Source organism: Populus alba, chromosome 2, assembly GCF_005239225.2.
Source record: "Populus alba chromosome 2, ASM523922v2, whole genome shotgun sequence".
Lineage (NCBI taxonomy): Eukaryota > Viridiplantae > Streptophyta > Magnoliopsida > Malpighiales > Salicaceae > Populus > Populus alba.
The window spans coordinates 10442691-10464245 of NC_133285.1; the positions used below are offsets into that span (position 1 = coordinate 10442691).

Genomic DNA, 21555 nt, shown 5'->3' on the forward strand with positions numbered 1-21555 from the left:
AAAGGTGTTACTAGAGTTGTATTATTTTTCTATAATATTTCAAAAACCACTAAAAAATTAAGACAAATCATTGTTACCCACACCACTGTTCATACACACATAATTCATTATGGATTGTGATAATTTTCTTAATTTGATTATTAAATTTTTTTTCTTACTCCATTAAGCTCTTTTATGGCTAGATTAATAACTAATTTAGGTTAATTTACTAAGAAGGTGGAGGATTGAAAATTAGAGGATAAAAGTTAAAAAAAAAATTAAAGAAAAAAGGTGGTGGTTTTCAAGATTTGGGCAAAAAGTTCACATTCACCCACCAACTTTTTAAATGACAACATTTCAATCCCTTAATATTTTAAAATTTTAAATTTTGGTATAAAAGTTTATTTTTCTTATTTTCTAGTCTCTGGTTTGAAAGTGAAAGGAGAAAGTCTTCGAATTCCAACAATAGAGAAAGAAAGTGTCGATTGACAATAAGTGACGTTTTCATCTTGGTCATTGATTTCTGATTTGTGCACTTGAACTCTTAATTGATTATCAAACTTTTAATTTTTTTTAATTTGACCCCTGATTTGGTCAATTTCATCACCTGAATTCTTGCGTCTCTTATGATTTGGTTATTGGTTTTGAATTTCTTCAATTAAACCCCTAATTAGCTATCAAACTTTAATTATATATATATATATATATATATATATATATATATGACTCTAATTTGACCAATTGCACTTTTCATGTTCAATTTCAATCCCCAAACTTCAATTTCTGCTAATTAAATCCTAAATTGACTCCAAAAAAGTTAACTTTCCTTACAATTAAGTGTTCAATAAAATTATTAAACCTTTCAAATCCTCATTGAGTCATTACTCATTCAAATTTGTATTTATTTACTCCAAATAAAAATATTTGCACCATACGAATCTTTTTTCAATTACAACTAGGTCGTTAATTTTTCCAATCATGTACATTGTGGTCCTTCAACTTTTTCACTTGTCATTTTAGTCCTTCACCATCTACTTTGGCAATCTTCTATTCTTTCTTCATGTGTATCCTAATATATTTTTGTATTTTTTAAATTTTTTTTGTGGGGTTAAAAATAAGTAACAACATCGATCTAAGTTAATTTAATGAATCTATCATTTTATTCATGGTCGGAAATATGAAAATATTTATACTATATCTCACAATATAACTGAAAAATAACATGGTTGTTTTTTTCTATCTTTTTTACTTTTCCTTTTTAGTGAAGGGTTTAAAATTGTAGGTATATATCGGTTTAAATAGTTGAGTTAGATAAAAAAATCCAACAAAACCAATTTTTTTTTTTAATTTTGAATTGAACCTAAATGAATGAAGAAACTAAATCGATTAGTTAAGTTTTATATTAACTCAATTTGAAGTAATGAGTATTTAGTTGAGCTATTTTTTACATGCCTTGATTTAATGTTATTGTTTCTTTTGTGTTGTAATTGGTATTTATACCTGATTTATATTATAGATGCTTAATTTTTTTTATTTGATTTGGTTCAGTTCATATTGGTTTTTTTAATTTCTAAAATATGAAATTAAAATTAAATCAAACTAAGATTCTTAAAAAGTTTAATTAAAACTACTTAACAATTGTGAAAAATTGTTTAAGCGAGGTTAATTTCAGATTGATTTATATGAATACTTGGTAATCTAGTTGATTTGATCTTCTTATTGCTAGAAAACAAGCCTATAAACTCGAAGCCTAGACTGGAAACAAATTCACTGAGCCTTGACCTAGGCATGACCCAAACATGGCCCCATATACTTGTAAAATAAAACAAAAATACACAATAAAAAATAAATGAAAATAAAGTAATTTAATTGATAAAATTTACCAAGCATCTTTATATTTGAAACTCTAAAGTTTTTAGTTATTTTATAAAATTTATTATATTTTTTAAATTTATTTAAAGTGATATGTAACCTTGTTTCAATTTTTATATTAAAAAAAATAATAATTATAATCTTGGTCGGAAACCCTTCACAATTTTAGTTTAATGAAATGACCAAACTAGTCCGGTTCGAATTTTTCTTTTAGCCCAGCTAGAGAGTTCCACGAGGTTCAGATTTTAAACTGCAGGCTTGATGTTGTGCGCACCGAAAAGCAACCATGGACCAATTGTTTTGAAAAAGAGGCCCGAGCCCATCTGTCCAGTTGCACCATCGGGCCTGTTTTCAGGCCCATCTCTCAAAAGCAAGACTGTCCCTGTCTCACGCAACGCAGCGTGTACGCCCCTTCAAGATTCATACAGGGTAAGAAATGAAAAAGAAAAAACTTCAACGGCCAAGATATTCACGGACTTCTATCACCTTGATCACACCGTCCTCCATAACGAAACTTTAGCAAGTCAAAACAAAACCCAGCAGTCAAAGATAACGGCACTCGACTATTCACTGGAGTAAAAAACACCAGCCTCGTTCTGTGGTGCACATCTTCCGTTTTCTCCGTAAGCCGCCACGTTGGCACACACCGTCCCTTTCCTCAAATCTACCCGTCCGTACATAAACGCTACCGTGTGGAACCGGTCCTCAGAGAAGAGCCACATCACCAATGAATTCCCCACATGATATGCGACGTTACGGAATTAACCTTACAGAGCCACGGACTTTGTGGTGGAGATTTGGAGATTGAACGAGGAGGGCAAAAATGGGGGAAAAGTGCAGGGGTGTGATTTAGACTGATCAGCTACTAAATAATTGCCACATGGCATCATCTCTCCCATCTCTCCCTCATAGTTGGGCAGCCAACTTCAATAGCAGCCTCAAATAATAAAAATTAATAAAAAAAATAAATCCACAAAATATAGTGGCTGAGATTGTTCCTTGGTGTAGTTTCTGTTGTCTTCGGGGTTACCGAAAATTGGTTTTCTCTTCACTCTGCCGCTTCCCCTCCTCATCAGTTCTCTCAGGACATAGTTTTTGCTTTTTCAATTTTTTTTCTAATTTCCGATCCACCATTGCCGGGAACAGTGAGTTTTTATGTGAGTTTCCGGTGAGTTCGTGCGTGCATGGTCGCTAACTCTATCCGTACTTGTACAGCTTTCGTTCACCATGACTTTCTCGCAAGGTACTTTCTCTCATTTCTGGGTATTGTTTCTTTTAATTTCCCTTTGGTTGCCGAGAAATTTGAACCCTTTTTTTTTTCTCAGAATTCAATCAGTTGATTTGCCACATTAAATCAGTGAAAATATTCGAGATTTGTTTAAATTTTTCTCTGCAACAATTATATTTTACTGTTAGAAATTATTGGAAGCTGTTGTTAATCACTGATTCAGATTTCACTGTTTTTCTTTCTCTGTTTGTTTTTTGAAGGAATTGGAGTCTTTGTGTTCGTTTTGGTGAGGATTCTGAATAAAGGAATTTACTTTTAAGTTGTAACGGAGAAGCGTCTCTCTGTTCTGGTGGATTCTTTTATGTTCTTGAATGATTTATTATACATATACTCTAAGTCTCTACCTCTATACTGGAAGTGGTATTTTATAGTTTATCTATACGTATACGTATAATTATAGCTGTTGTAATACGTACATATATACTGATTACAGAGAGACGATTCTCTATCGATTGTTTGTATCTTGTTTGGGTGTTTGCAGTTGTAGCGGATTTTCTGATTCTGTGGAATTCAAACAAGACGACGGCTTTATTGGTAGTATTGAGTGGTGCAAGAAATGAAGGAAGGCTTCTGTTCTATCCGTTGCTCGTTAGCGAGGATTTGAAGCAGCGTTAGCTGCTTAAGGTCCGGCAATGGATACATACTCCTCTGGAGAAGACTTGGTTATTAAGGTAAAAAAAAAAAATTAGTATTAGGTAACTTTTATTATTATGTTAATTGATCTTTAAATTGTTTCTTTCAAATTGAAGTAGTATTAGTTTTGAATGTTTATATTTAATCTAATCTGAATTATTAAGTTGTGTTAATTATAGACGAGGAAACCATATACAATTACCAAGCAACGAGAAAGATGGACAGAGGAGGAGCATAACAGGTTCCTAGAGGCCTTGAAGCTCTATGGACGAGCTTGGCAGCGAATCGAAGGTCTAATTTTCATATATTCGTCAATTTTATTTTTCTAAGTTAATATTGATTTGGGCTGATTTATTGTAAATTTATGAAATGTTTTCAAAATAAAAGTGGGTGGATGATACGAAATTATGAATATTCCTTATAGGAATGCATGAAAAACTGTTCTTTTGTATTTTACTCTTAATTGGAGATCGGACTCTTCTCTCTTTGTGTTTTCATCTTGGTGTTATGCAGAACATATTGGTACAAAGACTGCCGTGCAAATCAGAAGTCATGCACAGAAGTTCTTTTCAAAGGTCTGCATCTATTTGTCTGCCTCTATATCAACTGTATATTTTTCTGCTTCTATAGTTCTTGATTCGGTGCATCATTATTGATTCTTCAGTTGTGTGCCATTTAAATTATATGCCTCAAGATTATTTTGTCATCATATATGTAATTTGAATTTCTGTTCAATCTCTTAGAAGCAAACTGTTTCTGGTGCTTGAAACCAACTAGAGTGTATATGTTGTTCTTACACATGCTTGTTGCACAATACCCACACAGCTTATCAAAGTTTTTGACAGTGGTGGACTATTTGCTGTGACTTTTTTGAACTTATAATTGACAGGATCCATGCATAAGAGTTGAGTATATTTAACTTGACTTTTTGAGGAAGAACAGAGTTGAGAAAAGATGCTTGGTTTTTAAGTAGTAAGGGAAAGTTAGAGAAAAGAATAGGGTGTTTGAAACACTTTCTTTTTATGCTCAAATAGTACTAGTTCTTACGCTTTGTGTTTAGACTCTTGTAGAAGGAAAATAGCCACATTAGGATTTTAAGCAGCATACAAGCCACCAGTCAATATTAAATATCTAATTAGCGAGGTAACTATAAGGAAAATTTGCATTTTATATAATTTGTGCCCTTTTAGTCTCTGTAGCCGTGTAGGTGGCACCTTTGGCTGTTACAATATGCAAACTTCATATTGATCCCTTTTAGTCTCTTTAGGTATGCATGGAGACTTTAGGCTCATGCCAGCCAGCATTTTCTACTTTGGACAAATTCAGAACTATCTAGAAATTGAACTATTGATCATCTAAGGTTTTAAATGAGCATGGAGATTTTTATTTAACAAATATGCTTCTAATAATTCTTGAGGGTTTGGAAGTTTCATTTTGGTTGTTTACTAGACCTGGACTGGAGTATCTGAAATTTCTGACAACGTATTTTAATGACCTTCCACTTTTGATTGTCATCAAGATCACCATATGTGCTTGTCAATGTATCTACTTCGATTTGTTCGTATATCATCAGGTGGAAGTTCATTGTAATCCATGATGCTGTTGATATCTTTGTGCTGACATATGGAGGTGCAGATGACTTTGTTGTCTTTTCTTACCATTTTTTAATAGTAATCTGTGTAGTTAATGCTGTTATGAAGATTATATCTGGACAATGTGTTGTGCCATCCCAAGCCACAAAACCTTCAATCATCATCAACTGGTTTATAGACTTGCATCTTATAGAAAGGCACTAACTTCTAAGAAAGCATCCTACTGGAGTTTAGAAGGGTCTAGCATACTTTCATATGGTCATACTATTTCTACTCAATTATGTAGAAATCAGTAACTTGGAATTTATAATGAATGATATATAGGAGATTGGTGATCTTGTTGGCAGTGGCACCTGGGAAATCTGGATCTGTGATTTGTGACAATAGTGAACTTGCTAAGCAATTTTGTTAACATTCACCCATGAAATTATGTGGCCTACTGGCCTTGTCCAGTCACTTAAGTATGTCTTGGCTGTTTTTTGTTGCTTAATTGTGGATTTTGACATTAGGACCCAGGTATATTTAGGAAAGTTTGTTTAAGGGCCACGCTTTCTCTACTAACCAACAGACTTGTGCTGTCTCAGTTGGAGGGCGACCCCATTTTTTGTTTAAAAGAAAATGTTTCTTCTAGTTATTCGTCGAAGAGCAGAGTACCAGAACAATGTCAATGAGGACTAGGAAATATTTGTTATCAGCATAAGGCTGTTTTCCAAAAGTAAATTAAAAGACAAAATGGCTTTGATTTTTTTTTCAAAGAGTTTAAAGAACAACTTCCAACATTTTAACCAATTTTATTAGAGCTTCAAATGAAGTTACAATGTGGACAGAGATGGCTATCCCAAGCTAGCGAAGTTTGAAGATATACAATCTCCTTATCATTGGTTGAATTAGTTGTACTATTTCTATTTCTGCTCTTGCGATCCTTAGTCCTCTATAATTACAACAACCCTTGACATTACTTGTGCTAGGCAGAGTATGTATGTTCCAATTTGCAGTCCCTGACTTGGTCAGTCCATTTCGGATGTTTTTTTTAACCATGTTACTTTGTTATAAAAGCAACAAGATATGATTCACTCAACTAGTGTCTTAGAAGGGAAAATTCAGAGTATTATCATTCTTTAAACATTTTTGCAAAAAGTTGCTGCTCTTAAATGTCAAAACTGCAATCGACGTGAGCCTTTTACCATTCCACCAAGAAATAGCCCCTAATTTTATTTGTATTGTATGATATTCTGGTTAATAAAGTATACCCTTTTCCACACTTAACATATGATTCTTTACTGTTAGATTTCCTTTAATTTTTTTAGGCCAGAGATGGAGGTGGGCTATTTTTGTGAAGGTTTCATAAAATGCTAATGGGACTATTTGATCTCTTTATCCATTTTAAGTATCAGACGTAAAATCTATGTGTTGCATGATAATTACCATTGGGAAAATCCCTCATTTTGTCCTGTGTTTGTGTCGATTTGGAAAACAAGCCTTTGTAAAGAATTATCATCAAAATCACCCTGTATTCATCACATTTCATGAATTCAACCTGATTGGTCTAAATTGTAAACAACGTGGTCTCTCCCTCTAGGGTAAATTCATTACAATATGTTTACAATTTAATCCAATTGGGTTGAATTGATGAAATTTGGCAAATATAGGTAAATTTGATGAAGTTTTTCTTTCAGGGGCTTGTTTGCCAAAGTGACACAAACACAAGGACTGAAATGGGGAGGGGGTTTCCAATATCATTGAATACTAACTGAAAAACAATGAAATGGCGAACTATATTGATTGGACTTTCTGTTTGGATCATAAATAATAGTTCCCTTCTTCAATTTACCCTGATTTGTTGCTTATCTTTGATATAAATTAGAAAACCTTGAATGGAGTTTGATGATATGAAGGCTTATGTGCAAGCGTTTGTGTATGTTAATGTAAGAGCCAATTACCATATGAAGATTTTCATCTTACAAAAAAAAAATGAAATTCTTTTTAGTTAAATTTGGAGTCACTGAACCTTTATATAAGATGTTGAAAACAAGCTCAAAACAAGGTGCCGAGCATAATGCCAACATCCATTAGTATTGAAATGTGAGAAATAGTTCAGCTCTTTCCATCTGGATTGAGTTTCTATTACCTGGTGTATGGTCAATAGACTACCAAAGAATGGCATAGCTGTTACCATTTATTGTCCTGCCTAATCAATCAATATTCTGAATATTTTCAGTGAAAATTACACCAAAATGTGCCCATGAGAAATCCCATGGTCTGTTTCTATCTGTCTCAACTTGATCTCCATATATATATTTTGCTGTTCTGATAATAAGGGGGGGCTGGTTTGGTCAAGGAGTCAAGATGACTGCTTGGCCAAACCAGTCCCCCTTTTTTTTTTGTTATATGAACAGTAGCAAGTACAGGAACAGTACTGAGTGAGTGTATGCGCAGATGTACTCTTTATAGATGATAGGTAAACTAATTTTACAGCATATTCAATTGACAAGGAGGGACAGGAGCGAACTAAACTACTGTATTTTATGATTTGAAAGAGAGCCACATGATTGAGGATGGATAGTTTTGTGAGGAATTGCAAGTTTAGGAGTTCAAGGAGTTAAGAGGGGAGATTATATTTTTAATAAATGAAAGGAACGAGTATCGAAAAGAAATCCCTCCCATTTTCCTATGCTTATTTCAATGAAACTTATAAATCGTACGAGTAAACATCTACTTCGGAGGAGGTGGCGGGTCACATGAGCAAACACATCTGCATGAGAAAGCAAAATGAGCAAGTGTAGGAGTATGCTATCTGAATAGCATATTTTCTTTTCTTTTCGAGCATGGGTGCATTTTTTTGTAAGATCTCATTGAAACTCTTGAACATCAGGTGTTTTAGTGCTGCATATTGAGGCAGTTTATCCATCAGGATTATTCCTCTTCTTTTGTATGTGCGCCAATTAGTATAGCAGGCCTAGGTTATTTTTGGGTCGTTAACATGGAGATTTAGACCTAGGAACTACACTGAATGATGTATAGGGGCATGGAGATGTCATCTCATAAAATTCTCATCTCATCCAGCAACATTTTAGGCGATGGGTTGTGGGATAAAGTGGCACAATTGGATTGCTGAGGTAGCAAAAACTTTCTGCTGAAACTTAATGCATCTTATCTGACTTATTTTGGCAATATATAACTGCCTTTTTTACCATGTTTTGATACTGAAAGGTCTTAGATATGTTACTATTTGGTTTGAATCCTATTCTTTCTCAACCAAAACAACATGCTTTTTCTGAGTTCATAGAATAAAGTTGCATGCCATATATGAGAATATTTAGAAATACTCTTGTCTGATAAAAGAATATTTCCCTGCCGAGGTCTTACCTTCGATTGTGGACCATTGCAATGTTGTGGAGCAGATTTTTTTTCTTGTAATTTATTCTCCGTTGAGGTGTTAACAAATATCTCACTTGCAGTTGGAGAAGGAGGCTGTTGCTAAAGGAGTTCCGATAGGACAAGCACTTGAAATAGACATTCCACCACCACGTCCCAAAAGGAAACCAAGCAATCCTTATCCTCGAAAGACAGGTGTGGGTCCTCCCGCATCACAGGCAGGAGCAAAGGATGGAAAGCTTTTAACTTCAACTTCTTCTCCACATTGTAGGAAAGTTTTAGATTTGGAGAAAGAACCACGTCCTGAGGTGAACTATCATTTTCTTTTTCCCTCCTCGTTCACTTCAGTTGTTCCTTCCCCTTCACTACGATTTTTTTTATTGTACATTCTACAGAAACCTAATGGAGATGAGAGGCCAACCAATGCTAAGGAAAATCAGGATGACAATTGCTCAGAAGTATTTACCCTTCTCCAAGAAGCTCATTGTTCCTCTGTAGCTTCAGTCAACAAGAATTGTGTACCAGCACTAGAGGTTCTCAAAAAGACTAGCTCTTTCAGGGAGTTTGTAACTTCACCGAAGAAGGGAAATCATGATGCATGCAATGAATCCTTTATCACTGTCGAGCATGAAGCAAATCAAAAGTTGGACAGCTCTGATGCCAATCAGACAGTTTTGGATAATGGCACTGTTAAAGCTTCAAAATCAGAAAATTCTTGCTCTTTGCATGAGATATTGTTTCAGCAAAAGAAATCAGATGATTTTATTGGATCATTGCCAACAGATGAGATGCAAGCCATGCAGAACTATCCAAGGCATGTCCCTGTGCACGTTCTAGATGGGAGCCTGGGAACATGTATGGAAACTCCCTCGGATTTGTCATTTCAGGATTCCATGTTTCATCCAGTAGGAGATATTCCAGCGTGTCCTATTTTATACTCACATCCTGCTGGATCCACTACCACTGATCATCCAACTAATTTGCCAAGATCCTCTATGCATCAATCATTTCCATTTTTTCCTCCTCCATTTACCCCAACTCATCATAATCAAGATGACTACAGATCATTTCTCCAAATATCCTCCACATTTTCGAGTCCCGTTGTATCTACTCTGCTACAAAACCCGGCAGCCCATGCTGCAGCAAGCTTTGCAGCTACCTTTTGGCCCTACGGAAATGTGGTGAGTTCTGCAGATTCTCCAGCATGTGCCCAAGAAGGTTTCCAATCGGGGCAAATAAACTCTGCTCCCAGTATGGCAGCTATTGCTGCTGCTACAGTGGCAGCAGCAACTGCATGGTGGGCAGCACATGGACTACTTCCCATATGTGCTCCTCTTCACACTGCCTTTGCCTGCCCTCCTGCTTCTGCAACTGCAATTCAGTCTGCGGATACTGATCAAGTTCCTCCAGCCAAGCCAGAAAGGAAGGAAACAACTCCTGATAATCCTCCTTTGCAGGGTCAAATACAGGACCTGGAGCACTCTGAAGCTGTGCAAGCTCAAAAATCTGCATCAAAACCACCAACGTTGTCATCATCAGATTCTGAAGAGAGTGGAGGCACAAAGCTAAACACTGGACCAAAAGTTACTGATCACGAGTTAAATTCAAAAGCTCCTGAGGTCCAGGATTCAGGCAAAACAAAGAGCAGAAAACAGGTTGACCGTTCTTCATGTGGTTCAAATACACCATCTAGCAGTGAAATTGAGACAGATGCATTAGCAAAGACTGAGAAAGGCAAGGAAGAGCCAAAAGAAGCTGAAGCAAATCATCCAGCCTCTGAGTTGAACTGTCGCCGCAGCAGAAGTAGCAGCAGCATGAGTGATTCGTGGAAAGAGGTCTCCGAAGAGGTGGCTAGATAAATATACTTCTCTGTTGATAATTATTTAATGGCATTCCTATAACCCAGAAGAGTAGAGATTATGATTATATTTTGCATTTATCTCCACTCTACTCATGTTTTACTACTTTATCAGGGGCGGCTGGCATTTCAAGCACTATTCACCAGAGAGATATTGCCCCAGAGCTTCTCACCTCCACATGATCTGAAGAGTAAGATGCACCAGAAGGAAGATACTGAAGAAAAGAAAAATCCAGATGAGAAAGATGGAGATGCGTCACTGTTAGATCTCAATAGCAAAACATGGGGTTACTGTTCTGGCTATCAAGAAGGGGAGAAAAATGCTGTAGTGCCTAGATGTGTAAACGACGGGGAGGAAGGGCTGCTGACTATTGGACTTGGACATGGAAATCTGAAGGCTCATCTTACCGGATTTAAACCTTACAAAAGGTGTTCACTGGAAGCCAAAGAAAGCAGGATAGGAACCGCTGGTGGCCAGGGCGAGGAGAAAGGCCCCAAGAGGTTACGTTTGGAAAGGGAAGCTTCAGTTTGATGCTTGATATTGCATGCTTAAACAAGGGAAAACCTTTGTTTTTGCATGTAATTTCTAATTTTCTCCCTCGTCTATCATTCCGTTCATGTTTAAATTAGAGTAACTGCAACCCAGGACTATCCGTGTAAGTGTGTACTATATATCAGACATTGGGTTATTTACTTTATTGAACCCATGACTGCAGTAAAGTATCCATCAAATAGACCTAGATAAGAACTTAAGAAGCATTAAGTATTGAATTGGCCTTGCATGGCCATTTTCCCCCGAAGTTCATAATTCTTTCCTAACATCTAGGTTTTACTGTTCTCTTTCTTACTAATCACATTGTGGCTGTGACCAGAAAGAATCTCCTTGTTGGTCAATTGCCCGTTGCCACTGATGTGTGAAAGAAAATTGAACTTGCGTTGAGATATCTTCTGATACAAGGTTTTTATTATTATTATTATTATTATTATTATCACAAAGTTGGATTATGTCTCAAAGAGGATGGATACAGAATGACATTTTAGTGTTTCTTTTAAGCAATTTTCTGAGGCTCGTGCCTTTTTCTCATCAGTCCATATCAAAGATTCTCACATAAAACGAATGTTTGACAAGCTTCCACATTGGGAAGTTATGGGCATGTGCGCAGAGTCATACGAGACTTTGCATCTAACAAGACAATGATGGCTGGTCATACAAACGAATAACATACAGAGTGGGTTCAGAATTTTGTGCTCTATTTTACAAGTAGGAATCTTACTATTCACCTGATAATATTTGATTTTGGATACAACTGATTTGAGGTAACAATGAGAATTTCTGTGCAATCATCAACTTAGAACTTATGCTAAGAAAGCTCTCATATTTACAATTCTTTCCAGACATAATAAGCAGTCTTATTTACACAGATCTATTAATGAATAAGCAGTCTTATTTACACATTCCTCAAACATTGACCATCCTTCTTCCAGTATGACGGGTCTGCTGTATGTTATTATGTACATCATATATGCATCGAAGGGCTTCCTTGGTCATGTCAGCATATTACTGTGCATCCATTTCAAGAAACATGCAGACTTAAAATTGCACGCCACATCTGACCTTAATTTTCAGGTTGTGTTGGTAATCTGCAGCGTAAGAGGGTTTCTAAATATAGCTGTACAACAGTTGTCTTCTACTTGGTAAGCGAATCAGGGGATTATTCAGGAATAGGCTGCAACATTGAGAAGTGAGACCTATGAGACTGCAAGTTGAGAATGTAGCTTTGGATTCGCTTCCTACAAGCAGGAGTTAATGAAAATGGAGGTTTCAGTGGGAGAGATGATGCTTCTTCTGCTATAAAATGAAGCAGAAGCATTGCTTTGGAATATGAGACATCAGCCCCACCCTTGTTCTCCATATATTCATCTACCTGAAAAGATTACAAGAACTGCCCGGCATTAGTGTATTTGTACAAGGAGCAGGACAATTGATGCTTACAGCAAAGATGTTGGTCACTTACGGCACCACTTGTCCCAACAGCGAGTGCTTCTTGGAATATCAGTTCCATGGCATCAGGCATCTCAGCAGCAGCTGCAACATATTTGACATATGAGGATATTGCAAAAGCAGTAACACAGGAAAAAATAGAGGCAAGCATTTACAGCACATTGATACAAAGCCATACCATCCATGTCTCGGAGATTATGTGATAACTTCTCTGTACGATCAAATGCGAGAATGAAACTTTTTTCTGCCCACTTGCAGGCAGAAGAAGGCTCGATAAAATCCATTTTACCACTTGCTGGCGGGATCAAATGTATGCCTCCATGAACAAATGTAGATTCATTGGCTGAACTGCTTTCAGGCAATTCGCTCCCTTCAGTAGAGGCTACCCAGTGGTTGCAAATTTCAAGAACTTTCTTCCATATAGCCAAAACAACAAGCTCAACTGAAAATGATTCCAGAAACATTCCTGAATCATACTGCAAGCAATAGCAATTACAACTTTACATCAGAAACAGAAACAGAAAGGAACCATTTCTACAAGAAATCAAAAGTGAAAGATCAGTTTAAAAGCAACTGGGCATGTGCAAATATGTTTAGCAGTACTATATTTATGTATCCTTTCTACTCTTCAGATACCTAATTATAGCACATGAAACTTTTCAACACTGCATATAATATTATCCTATAGCTCAAGAATTCAAAATTGATATTAAAAATGGTTCTCATAAGACATAAGAAGAAGGTTGGTGATACTGTGAGTAGGTTTCCACTGGACAAGTTGCTCATGAAGAAACCTAAAAGAAAAAAAAAAAACTCTGTTCATATACTTTGCAGTGGTACCATATGCCCCAATGGGCATCTGGATTTATAAACCATCTTGTCTTAGAAAGCAAAAGGGCACTGCTAAACAGAGAATAGCATGACTAATGAGTAATGATTCCGAATTATAACTTTGTATTACATGTCCTGTGCAAAATCGATGGATTAATCAACAAAAGTGAGACAAGAGCTCAGCATAACATACTGAAGAACTCACCTTTTCTTGGGCTAGTTTTACAATTGCCTGTGCATACTGATTTAGGAAGTGAAGCCTAATTGAGGGATGTGGTATGGGTAGTCCTTGCACTTCCCTTAATATATTTGGCACACATGATGCAGTTAATGGCTCTGATCCATGGACCTGAGGATCGTTTGCACTACTAACAGAACTACTACTAAACTCCTCTGTTTGTATAGCAAAAACCATATCCTGGTTATTTTTCTGTGGTAGCTGTACAGAAGATTTGCTGGTGGAGCTATCTTGCAGAGATGTTTCAAGGTAATAAGAGAAATTTTCCATTGAAGAAAAATGAGGATTAACAATAACATAATCCTTCTCCAGGGACCCCATTAAATCAGCAACTGAATAGAAAAGAGGAAATCAGTACTTGCCGAAAAAGAAAAAACCACTAGCAGAATTGTAACATCTAAGAAAGCAAACGAAATAGAATGGAATAAAAGCAGACCTCGAAGCTGATCCAGTGAAGATTGGCTGCCATAAGCAGATCTCCCCATCCTATCATGCACAATACTTGGCACAATCCCATGAACTCTGTCATTTCTGGATGTACTGTCATGAACCTTTGCCAGCACTGTTATGTTGTCCTGCTCAGATGTGCTAGTTAACATAGCATTTCTATTAGCTGAGTGCAAGCAATGCTCCATTTGAGACCTTGTATTAGAAGCAGACGCATCAAACTGCTCAACTACTGATTTCATTTGTGGAAGTAGAGGAGATTTAGCATCCAGCAATAGCCTACAGAATTTTGTGGCGGTAAATATATGTAAGTAGCTTTGATATGCCTAACTGCTAACACGTCAAAGCAGAAAGTCTCAACAGACAGGAAATGCACCAATAAGAAAGCATAAAAAAAAAAATGAAGGTCCGGACTTCAGAACATTACCTTGGCTCCTCAAGGAACTTGTGATTGAAGAACTCCTTGAATGTTAATCGCTCAACTGCAAATAAAAGTCAGAACATCTAGATGAAAATTTCATAGGTTACAGCACCAAGTGACTCAGTAATGACCCTTGTACTTTCTAGCTTGGCTTATATACTTTGGGGGTGTTTGGAACAATGGTAAAGGTTGTTTTTCAAAGAGCTTTTTGATTGGAAATGTATTAAAATAAAAAAAAAAATTATTTTTTAAAATTCATTTATAACATCAAAACAATCCAAAATCGCAAAAAAAAAAAAATAATTTGAAGCAAAAAAAAAACAAAAAACACAAAACTCTGGTTAATGTGGGCAAACACCACCTTCCACCGGTAGTCCACCCCACCCACATGCAAAGACATACCAAGCATGTGCACATATACAAGAACAAAAATTTCACCATAGTAATCAGTACCAGGGTTTCGGCATAAAAGGCTTCTGCAAAGATCCACACAATCTGGATGGAGCTCCTCCAACGCACCTTGTGGAAACCTCAGCTCTGTAGATGTCAAAATATTCTGGAAAAGCTGTTTACAGCAACTAGAAGTGAGAATTAGCCTTGAGCTGTATAATGTATGGCAAATCTTTAGGTTTCTCGTATGTTTAGTTTGAGTATAGTTCTTTAAAAAACCTGATATTGGCTGTTGCCATCAAATGGAGGCTTCCCAGTTACCAGCTGGAACAAAACTGCCCCAACACTCCATAAGTCAGCCTGCATATATGATAAATTATGTTAAAGATTATACTTATTTCATTACTGTCAATTTTATGTAAATTCAATGTTACATCACCTTCGCATCATACTTTTTATTCTGAATAATCTCTGGAGCCATGTATAATGGCGAGCCACATAGTGTATCAGCCAAGTTTGATGATGTCAAGGACCTGGCATATTTAGAAATTCAGGGAGATAGCCGAGTGTTAGAGAGAATCTCATGAGCATTACAAAGCAGCTTAGTATTTTAGGTTTTTGGCATTCAGATCAATAAGAAATATTTGTCAAGTTTAGCTGCTTAACGAAGCTGCTACTTGCTTGCACAATTTTCTCAGTGAACTAGACTTTTCTACATGGTAATTATTACATAGAGTTAACAAATTTATTTACAAAGCTACACAAAAATAGTGTTTTCACAGAGGTATAATAACAGAAACCAGCAATGTTACTTCCATGACGAGCCCTTAAACCAAGAGCCGATCATAAATCTGATCATTCAATAGTATCTGGTTTTTGCAGTGATTTAAGAAGTTTCATATAGAATTGGATCGCATTATTCAAATTATTCAAGAGCATATAAAGGCGAGCCCTTTTTATCAAATTGTCTCTCTGAAAGATAAACATGAAATTGGGATGCCACTTATGAAATATATGGGCCTGGATAAACTGTGATAAACTTTGTAGGCAAGCCAAATAAATGGGAATAGAACATTTTCAAATTGGTGGAGTATGCTAAAAACAACAGACATTTATATTCTTACAAAAATCTGAAATGAATATCACTTTCCGGGAAAAAAAAAACGTCACTAACATCAAAGCATGCTTACCTTGCAAAGCCAAAATCACCTATCTTCAATTGTGGAGTTAAGTCATTTGATAACAAAAGTAGGTTCTGCAAGTATGACAACTTCCCAGTTCAGAATGACAGTAGAGTGAGAGAAGTTAAACTAGCGGTTAATAACCAATGAAAGCAAACTAGAACAGAACATAAGATTACTGTATGAGTAGACAAAAAACAATATGTGCAGATGCAAAGGCCCTGACAAAAAGTATCCAAATGTGATGATATAGCCAGACACAACAACTACAACAATAAGATAATCTCACTAAATGTTGAACTTTGAGGATAGTCAATGTACCTGTGGTTTTAAGTCTCTATGAATAAGATGTTTTTCTTGAAGCGCTTGCAACCCTGCAGCTGCAAAAAAAAAAAACAAAAAAAAAATGTTTGTTTATTTCCCTCATGAACCGCGGTGAAAGGAAGGGATGGATATAGTACCGACAATCTATTTTGAGAAAAACCTCACGACTTCCCAATTAAGAATATCGATTTATTATAACCTTGCGTTAAATGTCCTCTTTTCCCATTTAATATGAATTAATCATCCTTAAACAAATAGCAACGCTTTTAAATTTAAACAGACACTCAATTGCTCACTATTATAATATAACAGTAATTAAACAGACAGCAAAAGAAATATTTGCAGGAACCCAATTGCAGAAACACTAAAAGCATGAAACCCATTATAGTTAAGCACCCAAAACAGCATCTTTCTAAGTTTAACCATTCAAAAACTATCTGCAAAGTTCATATTTCATGAGAACAGAACCACCAATATATCTATACAAGGAAGATTAATAATTGATTATGTGGAATACCCAATCGCCTCATAAAGTGCCTTGCTACAGCCTCGGTTACTTTCCCATGGCGTTGAATATACCCAGCAAGATCACCTCCATCACAGTATTCCAATACAAGAAATATCTTATCTTCAGTCTAAAAAATATCATTACAGAAAAATCAAATTACAGCAGGACCGTAATAAAAAATAACAAGCGCGCGCACACAAGGGGAAGGAGAGTAGAGTTTACCTCAATGGACTCAAAGAGGCGAATAATGTTGGGGTGATTTATAGTACTGAGAATAGAAATTTCTTTAAGCAAATTATCACTAACTTTTGGACTAAGTAATTTTTTGTCAATTTCTTTAACCGCAACTTCTAAACACGAAGACCGGTGTTTAGCCCTCCAAACAACAGCAAAAGATCCCCGCCCGATTCTCGGGCCAAGAATATAATCACCAATCAAACGGGTCTGGTTAAGATCCATCGAAGGAAGAAAAAAGAAGGAAAACTAAAAAGACTGGGTCTCGGTCTAGGTCTAGATGGGTTGATATTGGTATGATTAAAGAGCGACAAGAAAATATTGATCATGCAATTGCTTTTGCAGCTGTTGTCGTAGCGTCATGTTGTTGGTCTTTTACGTGTTAGGCTAAATAGTCCCTAATAGATAAAAAGGACAGAAGATAGCGGGGGTAATGCGTGTTCCACAGTTATTTTTATTTAAAAATATATTAAAATAATATATATTTTTTAATTTTTTTTATATTAACACATTAAAATAATTTAAAAATATAAAAAAAATTAATTTCAAATAAAAAAAATATTTAATTTTCTCAAGAAATTAATTTTAAAAAAAAACATTTTTTTTAAATATGATTAAATAACAAAAACAATTAAAGACTCATAATTCAGAAACTATACATCTTATATACTTTTTCAAGGATTTGTTTAGCTATTTTTTTCAACTTTTTTGTGCCTCTTTTGGTTTTAGTCGGTTTTGGTTAGGCTTTATAATTTATGGAATCTTATGTATTCGAAAAGTAAATGGTAATATTCTATTGGTTAATTACTTACTATATTTACTTTTTTAAAAAAATAAATATAAATAGAAGAGAAAAATTATAGGTATAAATATTTTCGTCATTTTTATTTGTTCAAGAGTTTCATTTTATGTCTCTTCTTTATCTTCTTTTTTTTTCTTCATGTGAGCTATACACAAAAAAATAACTAATAGAAAGCTACTAATTATTATATGAACACCATAAAAAATTTCAAAGTAATAAAATTATTATTATATTTTCCTGGATTAATTATATTATAGATTAATTTAGCTCATACTAATTTATTGGCATGTATTATTCTGGTGGTCAGATCAAAATTGTTTTGAACATGAAAAAAAAAAAAAAGTTCAAGCCCAAAAATTTATTTAATATTGTTATTAAACATAAATTAACAATCAACTCTAGCTTCTTACATAGACCATGTTTAAAATGAACTTGCATGAGAGTTGTCATGATATGATACCGTTGACTTGGCAAACCCAGAAGAAACCAGGATGATCGATAAAAAGCATGGTTTAACTAAAAAAAAAATCAAAATGATATTTTTTTTTATTATGACAATGATATATTAGATCGATCCAAATTTTTACAGCTAACACTCTAAACTCATGACTCAGATCTTAAACTCCACGAGGTTTAGCAATTTAAAAAAAAAAATTATTTTTTTATTTAATTATATGATAACAAAAAAATATACACTGGAAAAATTAATTACCAATAAAATACTAAATTATTTATTTGAGACTATGATAACCTAATAGAAAGCAAATCGAAATAAATAATGAAGATCAATTTAAAATCAACCAAATATTGAATGATAAAATTAACAAAATAAAGTAAAAAAGGATTTGATCAAAAGAAACAAATAGGAAGATTGAATTTAAAAGAAAAGAAAAAAGCCTTGACCTAGCGGTTTAACTTTAAAACCTCTGATTTAACTCTTTGTCTAGCCTAGGTTTAAAATTAATTCACATAGAAGTTGTCTCGATGTGACCCAATCAACTTGATAGGTTAAAGACACATTGGATGAGTGGTAAAAACTTAATTTGACTTTAAAAAACTTAAAGATGATATTTTTTTAATATTGAAAGGGTGACATATAAGATCAACCCAGGCTTCATGGCTTAATATGTCAAAATTATAATCCAGATCACAGACTCCACTTAGTTTCACAAATTTTTTTTATTAATGATATCATAACAAAACAAATGTTTGTACAATTAAGCATCAACCAAAAGTAACGATGTTTGTTTGAGATGGCGATACCTCCTACAGAGTAAACAAACACAAACTATGAAGATCAATTCAAAATCAATTAAAAGTTAAAAGATAAAATTGCAAAAAGAAAAAGAAAAAATGATTTAATTAAAAGAAAAAAGAAATTGGAAGATTGAATTTAAAAAAGAAAACAAAAACAAAAAGAGCCCAACACAATGGGTCAACCTTGAAACCTCTCAATTCAATTTCATGCCTAACTTGGGTTTAATATTAACTCTCATGAAAGTTGCCTAGACATAACCCAATTGACTTGATGGGTTTAAAAAAAATACGGACAACCAGTAAAAAACATGGTTTGGCTTTACAAAAAATTTCAAGATGACATGTTTCTTTTTAATATTGAGACGACAATATATTAGATTGATCTAAACTTTGCAGCTTAGCCCACCAAACTCGTGATCTAGATTGTAGACTCCACTCAATTTAAACATCTTTGTTTTTTTAAACTAATTTTTACTTAATAATATGATATAAAAAAATAGACGCTCATAAAATTAAGCACAAACAAAATGTTATGATGTTTTTTTTAGATTGTGATACCTCATGGAAAGTACACCAAAACAAATTATAAATATCAATTCAAAATATACAAAATATTATAAGATGAAATTGGAAAGAAGAAAAAAAGGCAAAAAGGATTTAATTGAAAAAAAATGGAATATGGAATTAAAAAAAAAAGGAAATAAAAAAGGGGCCAACCCATCAAGTCAACCTTGAAACCTCTTGATTCAATTCCTTGTCTATCATGAGTTTAAAATTAACCCGCATGGGAGTTGCCTTAATGTAACCTAATTGACTTGGCAAGTTCAAAGATAATGCGAAAAACTGGTAAAAAACATGTTTGGCTTTAAAAAAAAATCAAAATAACGTCTTTATTTTTGATACTGAGACAATGAAATATTAGATCGACCTAAATTTCAAAGCTTAACCCGCGAAACCCGTGATAAACTCCATCTTTGTTTTTTTTTTAAATATTGTTTACTTAATAATATGATAACAAAATTTGGCGCTTGTAAAATTCAGCTTCAACAAAATATCAAGATATTTGTTTGAAACTGTGATACCTCATATAAACTAAACCAAAATAAATTATGAAGACCAATTCAAAATCAATCATAAATTAAAAGAAGAAATTGAAAAAAAAGAGTAAAAAAAGGATTCAATTGAAAAAAATAAAATTGGAAAATAGAATTAAAAAAAAAGGAGCTCAACCTAATAGATTAATCTTGAAACCTCTCGACCAGGATTTTTATCTATCCTAGATTTAAAATTAACACACATGAGAATTGTCTCAATGTGACCCAGTCAACTTGACGGGTTAAAAAATAACACGGAAAACCAGTAAAAACCATGTTTGACTTTAAAAAAAGTTTCAAGATGATATGTTTTCTTTTAATATTGAGACGATAACATATTAGATCAACCTAGATTTCTCAGTTTAACTCACTAAACTCGTGATCTAGATCATATACTCCTCTCAATGTAGTATCTTTGTTTTTTTTTTTTACTTAAAGATATGATAACAAAAATAAGCACTTGTGAAATTAAGCATTAACAAAACATCAGGAATTTTGTTTGAAACTATGATACCTTATAAAAACTAAACCAAAAACAATTATGAAGACCAATTCAAAATTAGACAAATATTGAAAGAAAAAATTGAAGAAAAAAAAGCTAAAAAGATTCAATCAAAAGAAAAAAATTTGAAAGATGAAATTTAAAAAAAAAAAAAAAGGAAAGGAGCCAACCTAGTAGATCAACCTTGAAACCTCTCGATTTGACTCTTTGTCTATCTTGAGTTTAAAATTACCCATATGAAAATTGCCTCAACATGAACCATTTGATATGGCGGGTTCAAAGACAACATGAAAACTGGTAAAAAAAAACATGTTTGGCTTAAAAAAAATCCAAGATGACATTTTCCTTTTTTTAATATTGAAACGATGACATATTAGATTGACTTAGACTTCACAGTTTAACCTGTCAAGCCTGTAACCCGAATCATAGACTCCATTCAATTTAATATATATTTTTAACTACTTTTTATTTAATAATATGATAACAAAAACAGACGCTTGCAAAATTGAACAATAACAAAATATCAAGAGGTTTGTTTGAGACAATTATATATACCTCATAGAAAATAAATCAAAATAAATTATAAAGACCAATTCAAAATCAACCAAATGTTCAAAGATAAAATTGGAAAAGGATTCAATTAAAAGAAAATAATTAGAAGATATAATTTAAAAAGAAAAAGGAAATAAAAAAGGGCCTCAACCCAATGAATTAGCCTTAAAACCTA

The 21555-nt window shown here is 34.1% G+C and overlaps 2 protein-coding genes across 3 annotated transcripts; one reads left to right on the forward strand and one right to left on the reverse strand.

Moving 5' to 3' along the window:
- The first annotated feature begins 2753 nt into the window (after positions 1-2753).
- Positions 2754-11577, forward strand: LOC118044418 (protein LATE ELONGATED HYPOCOTYL). Of its 2 annotated transcripts, XM_035052687.2 has the most exons (8): positions 2754-3094; positions 3340-3365; positions 3621-3810; positions 3952-4063; positions 4286-4347; positions 8823-9047; positions 9135-10586; positions 10713-11577. In XM_035052687.2, exons 3-8 carry the CDS (start codon positions 3772-3774, stop codon positions 11127-11129), a joined length of 2307 nt encoding a protein of 768 aa, XP_034908578.1. In that variant the 5' UTR covers positions 2754-3094; positions 3340-3365; positions 3621-3771; the 3' UTR covers positions 11130-11577. The 2 variants fall into 2 exon arrangements, with proteins under 2 accessions (XP_034908578.1, XP_073263473.1); XM_073407372.1 differs by lacking the exons at positions 2754-3094; positions 3340-3365; positions 3621-3810; positions 3952-4063; positions 4286-4347 and adding an exon at positions 5381-5401.
- A 217-nt stretch (positions 11578-11794) lies between these two features.
- On the reverse strand, positions 11795-17556 carry LOC118044419 (serine/threonine-protein kinase ATG1a). The gene is made up of 13 exons (XM_035052688.2): positions 17162-17556; positions 16949-17066; positions 16429-16487; positions 16117-16181; positions 15366-15459; positions 15206-15286; positions 14990-15101; positions 14543-14597; positions 14105-14394; positions 13636-14000; positions 12778-13075; positions 12613-12683; positions 11795-12522 (listed from the first exon to the last, which is right to left on the reverse strand). Exons 1-13 carry the CDS (start codon positions 17396-17398, stop codon positions 12310-12312), a joined length of 2058 nt encoding a protein of 685 aa, XP_034908579.1. The 5' UTR covers positions 17399-17556; the 3' UTR covers positions 11795-12309.
- Positions 17557-21555: the final 3999 nt, after the last annotated feature.

Coding starts and splice junctions, on each gene's coding strand:
- LOC118044418 (XM_035052687.2), top strand. CDS start 3,772: ATGGATACATACTCCTCTGGAGAAGACTTGGTTATTAAG. Junction 3,811..3,951: donor GAGAAGACTTGGTTATTAAG/GTAAAAAAAAAA, acceptor TGTTAATTATAG/ACGAGGAAACCATATACAAT. Junction 4,064..4,285: donor AGCTTGGCAGCGAATCGAAG/GTCTAATTTTCA, acceptor GGTGTTATGCAG/AACATATTGGTACAAAGACT.
- LOC118044419 (XM_035052688.2), bottom strand. CDS start 17,398: ATGGATCTTAACCAGACCCGTTTGATTGGTGATTATATTCTTGGCCCG. Junction 15,287..15,365: donor ATAAAAAGTATGATGCGAAG/GTGATGTAACAT, acceptor TCATATATGCAG/GCTGACTTATGGAGTGTTGG. Junction 12,684..12,777: donor TAATCTCCGAGACATGGATG/GTATGGCTTTGT, acceptor AATATGTTGCAG/CTGCTGCTGAGATGCCTGAT.